The 9,630-nt window shown below is 36.6% G+C and overlaps 1 protein-coding gene across 1 annotated transcript; it reads left to right on the top strand.

The window, feature by feature from the left end:
- Window positions 924-5,724, top strand: LOC109232941 (uncharacterized protein At3g49720-like). The gene is made up of 7 exons (XM_019398639.1): window positions 924-1,034; window positions 2,260-2,399; window positions 2,963-3,002; window positions 3,198-3,230; window positions 3,646-4,020; window positions 4,230-4,285; window positions 5,267-5,724. Exons 2-7 carry the CDS (start codon window positions 2,280-2,282, stop codon window positions 5,417-5,419), a joined length of 777 nt encoding a protein of 258 aa, XP_019254184.1. The 5' UTR covers window positions 924-1,034; window positions 2,260-2,279; the 3' UTR covers window positions 5,420-5,724.

The raw sequence follows: 9,630 nt of genomic DNA, 5'->3' as shown, positions 1-9,630 counted from the left end.
TATTTAATTATTTAATAATTAATTAAATGCCAAATCACTGCTGAAAATACGCCAGAACCCTGCTGAAGGTTCAGAGGGCCTCTCTGGCCGCGGTTCTGCCGCGACCGCGGTAGAACCGCAGCAGGCAGGTTCAGAAAGCCCCTCTGACCGCGGTTCTGCCGCGACCGCGGTAGAACCGCGGCAGGCAGCGTATTCTTCTGAAAAAGCACCTTTTCCAGACACCTCTTCTGATAATTGCCTATAAATTCTGAGGCAAGGCTCCATTTTCTACACACGAAAAACACTCCAGAACTTCTTTCTTTCTGAATATACTGCATCCTAATTCGCAGTCTCTCTCTCTCAAATTCGTAAGTGTGATTTTGCTCCGTTCTTTGAGTTCGTTGGTATCCTGTAGTTTGTATTTCCACTGTTGCAGGAAGGTTTATTCCGTTTTATCCTGGGAGGATTTAATCCATTACCTTGGCAACGTGTGAGGGGGTTAAAATTCCTTAAGGACACACAAGAAAATTGTGGACTCGGAATATTTCTTAAACTCTTCTGTGTTTCCAGTTTCTTTTATTTTTCTAACAGTTTTTTCTGATTTTTTGGTTTAACACAGTAATGCTCACATGGTCTTTATTATATGACATGTGGATTTTTTGGTCCTATATTATTTAAAAAAAATTTGACGTTACATTATACAAAATTAGTAACATTATCATCTCCAAACATAAAAAAAAAGGATGAGAAATTTTACCTCCAAGAAGCCATTAGTATCAGTAGCCAAAGCTTGCAACCGATACAAGTTTAAGTGGCCAGGAAGCCATTACGCCACTCAGTTTTTAAAGCAAAGTTAAACTATTTTTTCCATAAAAATAAAATAAAATAATAATAGGTCAGAAATACAATATATAATGCCTTTGTTTTTATTCATTTCCTTTTCTTTCCCTTTTTCCTCTACAACTTTTCTCTCCAAAGAGGAGAGATCCAGATTCCCAGCTTTCAAGTTTCAACCTCAAGATCTCGCTCTCTGCTCCACTGAGTTCTCATCTCAGGTACCTCCCCAGTCCCTTATCCCCCCCCACCCCCCACAATTTCCATTCAACCCAGCTCAAACTACTTAATTCCTGTTAACAAGAACCCAAATTTGAAGTTTTTCTTTTCATATAATATACTAGCATATTATATGTAGTATGAAACTCTTCTTTTCTATTTATACCTCCTTTTTCCCTTTTTTGGGTATTTGAAACTCGAAAGATTTATTAAATTTGAAAGAACATGGCGAATGTACCACTGCACCCACTACTACCTTTGTGGCAGTGAATGGAAACTTAGTAGTATAAAGATAAATATTTAGTTCAAGCCAATGGCAATCTGCTTCATTTTAAATATTCAGTTTAAATATTTGTTTATTGCTCATACCAATAAAATACTGCTATGGTTATAGTTAAAGCCGCTAATAGCAAACCACAATAACTGGTTATAGTGATCCTGAAAGCGCTAAATTAAATAAAAATGTGCTCTGACCCTGAAAGCGCTAAATTAAATAAAAATGTGCTCTTTTTATACATATGTTTGGAATGCGCTTAACTAAGTTCCCATTTTTGCAAAATAGGAGGATATACAAAAATCTCAATTTCAATTGAAAGAAGACGATCCTCACCCATGTTAATGGAGGAATATGTTAGTCTTTAGTTTATCAAACATGATTTTAATGAATGCTTTGTTAAGTTGCAATCAGTTGTTCTCTAGTGTGGGAATTTCCTCTTTTCTTTTGTTTTCCTTTTCGGTGAAAATCAACTTTTCTTTGAATCAAATAGATATTGATAGATTACAGTCAGTTGTTCTCTAGTGTGGGAATTTCCTCTTTTCTTTTGTTTTCCTTTTCGGTGAAAATCAATTTTTCTTTGAATCAAATAGATATTGGTAGATTACAGTGTTGTTTCGTTTTACATTTAATTCAAATGGCCTTTTGAATCTTTTGAAACCAAAAAAGAAGAAGATTTCTAGCTATAGTTTGCTTTTGTTCGTTTATTTATTTCATTTTTTAAACAAAGAATTGAGCTTTTTATGTTGTCTACCTCCGAAATCCTCAGAGAAGCTTCACATAGGGGTATGGCAATCTTCAATACAAGTAGAGCTATTTTGTTCGTCTTAATTCTTAATGTTGCCTAGTCTTGTATTTACTTTGTTGTCGAACTTTTAATATAAATGTATAGCGTTCAAAACTTTTGTGCTTATACTCTTATTGACCTGCAACTAATGTGGAACATGTTTCAGTAATTGCAACTCCGTAAAAAATGTCAAGAAGGCCAAATACCTCTCGTCGTCTTGGAGATGCTGGGAGCATTCCGTTTGTTGGCTCCTTTCACCCGAAATCACGTCCATCTCCTTTATTGTCTATAGGACTTGTGGTTGTGGTAAATGCCAATTTCGTTTCTTCACCACCTGCCATCGGCTTATGTTTCTCAATTATTATTATTGCTACATGATCTGTGCGGAACTTAGGAGCTTTTCATTTTGGGTATCCAATCAATTCATCCCCCAATTATAGTAGCTTAAGCAGATAGGGCGCAAGGCCAACGAAAATGAGGGTTTGCCTTGCCTGTTTCAAAGTAACGCAGGATGCATGAAGAAATAGAAAATTAATTTTAACATTATTTTGATAATTCAAATACCATAAGTTTGTCAATCCCCCTTCCTTAATCTCAGTGCTCATCAGTTTATGCGAGGGTGGAATGTATCCAAACTGATAGATCTAATTCCGCATATAAATATCATCCCTTCACGCTTACTGATATATCTGTCATTCCATTTCTGGGCACGTTCATAATCTACTTTGCTTTTATGGTGCTACTCTTTCTGTAAGTTTGAGAAAATGTTGCCAACCAAATTGTCCTGTTCTTTTAATCTTATTATTGGATCTTAAATGATCCTAATACAGTAATATCCACTGATTAAATTACTTTTTATGACTTTTCAGGGTGCATTGTTGATTATTGGTTATTTATATCACGGTTCAGGTTAATGTTTTGTCTTCTATGTTGGATATTTCTCTCTAAGGATCATGTCTTGGCTGTGCAACTATTTCTTCTGTTATTTAATCTTCTATTGACATATTTGCAGGATTTCCTACTGTCATCATTTTCTTAGATTGATTGCTGGCTCAGTATCCTGTTTCTGTGCCTTCTAAATTACTTCTTTCCTTTTCTGTCTAGGTGGAGCTGCTGATGCTTTCAGTAGACTTGAAGGTAACCAGCTACACTACCTGAATCAGATCTTGCATTACTATTCAAAATGATTACTCGAGCATTTTCTTTCTTCCAAGGGAGGTTAAGTGAAAGGCTATAGTTACAGTATTATCAAGACCTTGTTACTTCTGTCCACTAGGGGTACCTTTTTCTGTGAGATATTAGTATCCCATATATTATTTTTCTCTTGAATTTTTGAAATCGTTTTTTGCAAAGAGATCCGGGTTATGATGTTTGTAAAAGCTCCAGATTACTCATTTATATACACTGCTCAGAATAGCATTATTGTTAGCTTTTCTATTCCTCATATTTCCTATGAACTGTTTTTGCATACTGGCAAAGGAATAATTGCAGCTCTTGCAGTTATCTTGTTTAGAAGTTAACTTCTTTGTTGTTATAAATAAAACTTTTATAGGTGGTGTTTCATGCACATCAGAACTTCAAAGAGCATTACTGCTATTGAAGAAAGCATATGGCGACAGCATGCGGAAAGTATTGCATGTGGGCCCTAATGCTTGTTCTGTGGTGTCTACACTGTTAAAAGAGGAGGGTACTGAAGCATGGGGTGTTGAACCCTATGAGTTAGATGAAACTGATGGAAATTGCAAAAGTCTTATTTACAAAGGAATTGTGCGAGTAGCTGATATCAAGTTTCCTCTTCCCTACCGTTCAAACTCATTCTCTCTCGTAATTGTGTCGGATGCAGTGGATTACTTGTCTCCAAAATATCTCAACAAGACTCTTCCAGAATTGGCAAGGGTGGCTGCTGACGGTTTAGTTGTTTTATCTGGTAAAGTTAAAGAATAATCTCGGTCTTTCTATTTCCTTGAATAGCTCAGCTAATATACATTTCACATATAGAATCTGATTGGGCCATTGAAATGCGAGGGAAGGCAATCTTCATAATAATTGCTTTTAGGATGTATTTCTTTTTAGGTTGATAGTTGAGCTAATATAAGCTATTTTACATTTTGATAAAATATTGGGTTGCATTTTTAGGTTATCCAGGTCAGCAAAGGGCTAAAGTGGCAGAACTCTCAAAATTCGGCCGCCCTGTAAGTCATTGATCTTCGCTTGTGCTTAATTGTCAAAAGATCATATGTTTATCTATTTGCTTTAAGATTCACAAACAGTAGTCATCTTTATTTAAGGCATAGCTATCCATCTTATTCCATATGCTTTATTAAACCAAATTCCTATAATTGTTTTTGGTATTGTGAGTCTTGATGTTGATTGTTAGGTGTACAAAGAAAATAACATACTGGAAGTTGATAAGAAAAATAAGATACATATAAAGTGTAAATACTTATAATCGCGTAAGGCCTTTTAAGGAAAATTGTGCTGACCAAAGCGGAAAACTATCACACTGTGTTAAAGGTACTATTGGGTTGGTTTAGCCCAACTACTGGTTAAAGAGCCGATGGTTTGCCGAGACGAGCATGGATATGGCATGGAACAGGTCGGTCTATTGCCTTTACCCATCTGTGGGCTGGTTTACTACTTTTACCCATAGTTTGGAGATGCATACACAAAGAAGCCTGTGGGCTTTGGTCTCCATAAATAATTGGATGATGTGGGTGGCACAAAGTTAATCCCATGAATCTTGGTGATGGCCATGTGGAACTTAGTTCAAGAGGGAGAGTATTGGTGTGCAAACAAACTCCCGCATCAGAAGTTGATGAAATAACGAAGCTACATATAAAGTGTATTGATACTCTTAAGGGTTGGAAACCATACGAGCCTGGCCATCTCTTTTGTAAAACCAAAGTTTGTGGATTCAACAAAATAAAGATATGTATAATCTAATTGGGCCTAAGCAATGACAATCAATCACTCACATTTAGGATACTTTATTTACTGAACCACCTGTACTTCTGATCTATTAGGAAAAATAAAAGCAACACAAAAAGAAGAAAGATTCTATCCCCTTGGTTGTGACTAGTTAAAGCTAGCCAGTTGTTGCTTAATTTTGGCCTTCTGTTCAAAGGTATTCTCTGTTATGGAAGATTGAAACTTGCCTATCTTTCTCTGTTAAGGCCAAATTGCGGAGCTCATCCTGGTGGATTAGATTTTTTGTTCAATCCAGCTTAGAAGAGAATGAAGTTGCAATCAAGAAGTTTGAACAAGCAGCAAGCGAGAATTCTTATAAACCGGCCTGCCAAATTTTCCACCTCAAACCAGTCCACTGAGATCACTTTACCAAATTATTGTTTGCCACCACACTCTGATGCTCCAATGGTGAAATATAATTAGTGTTGAATTGGCAATTTTGTTGTAGGAAGTTGGTTCTGTAAGATAGCCTCCATGAATATACTACAATAGGGGCTTGGTATTGCTTCTTGTGGCTGCAGCACCCAGCTTATCATATTCAGACCTGACTTGATTATTGTGTAACATCAAACACAAAGTAATTTATTATTCATTTATCATATTGTAAGTTTCCCTCAGAACTGCTTATTCCATTTATAAACTAGTCTTACATTATCTTGATACATACCCTTCTTAGAGGTTTCCTATTGATATTCAAAATACTCTGGGGAATTGCAATGGAATTTTCTTGTGGAGCAAATTTCTTTTTTCATTCTGATATATGTAGGTGTGGTCAAGCAGAGAGGAGGACTAGGCAATTGTTAATTTCAACCGTCTGACTAGGTTTTGAATGATTTGCTTCTATATCTTATAGTCTGATTGTAAGTTCTCTAAATTTTCTGGAATTTGTTCCTAGAGGTACGCTTTGCACACTGATAAAAAACAAAACTAGAAAAAAAGAAGAGAGGAAAGATGAGAATAAGAACTCCTGAATTTGTATATGTATAAATTTGTTATGAGCTGATAATTTAAAAAAAGAAAAAGAAAAAGAAAAGAAATCAAAATAAAGAAAAGCATTCACAATCAATCCCAATAAAGATGTTTACCTTTCTGCTGTCTTGTTTCTTTTCTCATTCTTGTAAAAATTGCATTCGGCGCCCCTTTTTAACCTGTAGCCGCTTTGTCTTTCTGTTTGCACCTGTACCCACTTTTTAAAAAACTTCAGCTTCCCTTTCTCCTCCCCTTCTCCTTCTTCATTTTCTCATTGTCTGGAAACACAACTCCGTGAGGACTGAGGAATGATATGGTCATACCATTGATCAGAAAAAGGCACCAATTTTTATCCAACAAAAAAACAGCAACACAAAAATCAAATATGTTGTAATATAGATAAAACATAGAAACCGTAAAGAAAATGGAGAAACTGATCATCAGCGATCAGAGATTCAAATGTTAAAAAGAAAAGTTTTCGAAAACGAAATAACATAATAACAAAGCATTTATTTTGCAATAAAAACAGAACGCAAAATCGGGTGCATTAGTTGATCACAATACAGTTAATTAGATGTAACTGTATCTTCTTGGTGTCCTGAGTTGAAGTTAATTAGCTGAAGTTTTTCTTTTGTGCTGGAAAACTTCAGCTCTAGAGCTGAAGTTTTTGTCTTTGTAACCGGAAAACTTCAGAGCTGAAGTTTCTATGTTGTAACTAGAAAACTAGAAAAAGCTCTAGAGCTGAAGTTTTCCAGTACAGCTCTAGAGCTGAAGTTTTTATTTTATAACTGGCAAACTTCAGCCCGGTTACTAAACAAAAACTTATAAAATAAAACTTCAGCTCTAGAGCTGAAGTTCGCGAGTTACAAAACAAAAACTTCAGCTCTAGAGCTGAACTTCAGGCCCGGCTACTAAAATGCTGAAGTTTTGTGTGATTGCCTTTGCTACTTCAGCCCCGTATGCTGAAGTTATGCAAAAAAGCGGGTACGCTTGCAATTTTTTTTTTGCAAAGCGGGCACAGGTTAAAATGTGGCACAAAAAGCGGGTATAGATGCAAATGCCCCCTCATTCTTCGTGTTGTCAACTCTTGTAGGCTGTAGCACAATGTACGATTTGCTTGTATGGCCATTAGGTGTGGCAAACGGGAGGGTCGGGTCGGGTCGGATATGGTTCAAGTCGAAAACGGGTAATGAAAAACGGATAAATTATCCGACCCGACCCATATTTAATACGGATAAAAAACGGGTTAACCGGCAGATAATATGGATAAAGATATTATCCATGACTTATTGCATATAATCACTTTTGGGAGAATGTGTTGGGTTTTGGATGTATTTAATTAATATATTAAATACTTAAAAGAGGGTGAATGGGAAATAGAGGGAAATGAAATTTTTGAGTGAAATTTTAAGTTCTCCCCTTGGCAAATGGGCATTGTCCCATATTGGAAGAGGAAGAGGTTTTTTATGGGTATATAAGCAATTGCTCTTCTTCTAGCTCTTAAAGAGTTGAGAAGAAGGCAAGCCTCGCGCCGTCGTCGTCGTCGCTCGCTCGGCTCGGCTTCGGCTTCGGATTTGGTCAATTGATTGATTAACTTTTTGGACCAAATTTATTTGTTAATAGTAAAATATTAACAGAAATGTTATTAAATATTTATTTTAATAACAGAATATTAATATTAAATATTAATATTAAATCCAATCCCCTCTTTATTTTCCCTCTTTATTGTTGAGTAAATGGCCATTTATGTAATGGCATTTATGCTGTGGGCGTTTTGCATAAACAGCCATTCTGAAGAGTTGCACCTCTTCAGATTTCAGCCCAACTTTGGCTATAAATACAACACTATTCTGCTCAGAATTTCACTACGATTTTCTGAGTTTTCTCTCCTTCTTCTGCATACTTTCAGCATCAAACAAAGTAAAAAGTAAGTGTGATTTGCTACCGAACTTTGTGTTCGCTGAAACACTGGGGTTTGAAGTACCACTACACCAGTGTGTAATTCGTTCTATCCTGGGAGGAAATAATCCATAACCTTGGGTACTAGGAGGGAATTAAATTCCTTAAGGAAACACTGTGAATTCAGTGGGCTCGAATTGGTTTTATGTCATTTCTGTTTATGTTCATTTCTGTTTATATAGATTTATATTTCCAGAATTATTTTAAAATACAGTCTAATAACAAGCTTAAGGAATTTAATTTATTTTCTGTATTTGTACTTACTGTTTCTGGAAGAGTAAAACCTTTGTGGTTTTGTACTCTATTAAAATCTACGTGATTTTAACGTTTGTGTCATTCTTTTACAGAAATGACTAATGAGAATGAGAACCAAGCTGTTCCAATGGTGACTGCCAATGCCTCAACAAGCCGAACGACACCGGCAGCATTGGCACCGGCGGAGAAACCCGGAAAATTTTCCGGGATTGATTTCAAGCGCTGGCAGCAAAAGATGTTCTTCTATTTGACTACTCTATGTCTCCAGAAGTTCATCAAGGAAGATGTTCCTGTGCTGTCCGATGAAACTCCAGAAACTGAACGCTTTCTCGTGATTGAGGCGTGGAAGCATTCAGATTTTTTGTGCAAGAATTATATTCTAAGCGGGCTGGAGGATGCTTTGTATAACGTCTACAGTGGCGTGGAAACGTCAAAGGAACTGTGGACTGCGCTTGAAAAGAAATACAAAACCGAAGATGCCGGGTTGAAAAACTTTGTTGCTGCAAAGTTTTTGGACTGCAAAATGGTAGATAGCAAGTCTGTTATTACCCAAGTCCAGGAATTGCAAGTGATTATTCACGATCTCCTTGCTGAAGGTATAACTCAAATTAATATTGATGTTGAAAGTAGTAATCTTAGTATTTTTACTAATAGAAATTTCATTGAAGGTCTTGTCATCAATGAAGCATTTCAAGTAGCAGCAATAATTGAGAAGTTGCCTCCTTTGTGGAAGGACTTCAAAAACTACTTGAAACACAAACGCAAGGAGATGTCCCTGGAAGATCTCATTGTTCGGTTGAGAATCGAAGAGGACAACAAAGCTGCTGAAAAGAGAGGCCGTGGAAACTCAACAATAATGGGAGCAAATATTGTTGAAGAGAACAAAAAGAGGAAGAAGGCTTCTGGACCGAAATACAACCCAAGCAAGAAGCGGTTCAGTGGAAACTGCTACAACTGTGGAAAAATCGGACACAAATCTACGGAGTGTCGTGCTCCAAAGAAAGACAAGAAGAAGGGTCAAGCAAACATGGTTGAAAAGCATGATGATGTTGATGATTTATGTGCCATGCTTTCCGAATGCAACTTGGTGGCAATCCTAAAGAGCGGTGGAGTGATTCTGGAGCCACTCGCCATGTTTGTGCTGTTAGAGAAGCTTTTGCTTCTTATTCTCCTGTTGGACCCGATGAGACGATTTCTATGGGAAATGCTTCAAAGGCGAAGATTGAAGGATGTGGGAAGATATTTCTCAAAATGACTTCCGGCAAAGTAGTGACTTTGAACAACGTCCTTCATGTTCCCGAGTATTAGGAAGAATTTAGTCTACTACTGGTACTTCGTTGTTAAGAATTAGGTTTTAAATTGTAGTTTTTGTTTCCGTATAAGGTTG

The sequence above is a fragment of the Nicotiana attenuata genome, chromosome 10 (assembly GCF_001879085.1).
Source record: "Nicotiana attenuata strain UT chromosome 10, NIATTr2, whole genome shotgun sequence".
NCBI lineage: Eukaryota > Viridiplantae > Streptophyta > Magnoliopsida > Solanales > Solanaceae > Nicotiana > Nicotiana attenuata.
This window is presented reverse-complemented; position numbering and strand designations above follow the sequence as displayed.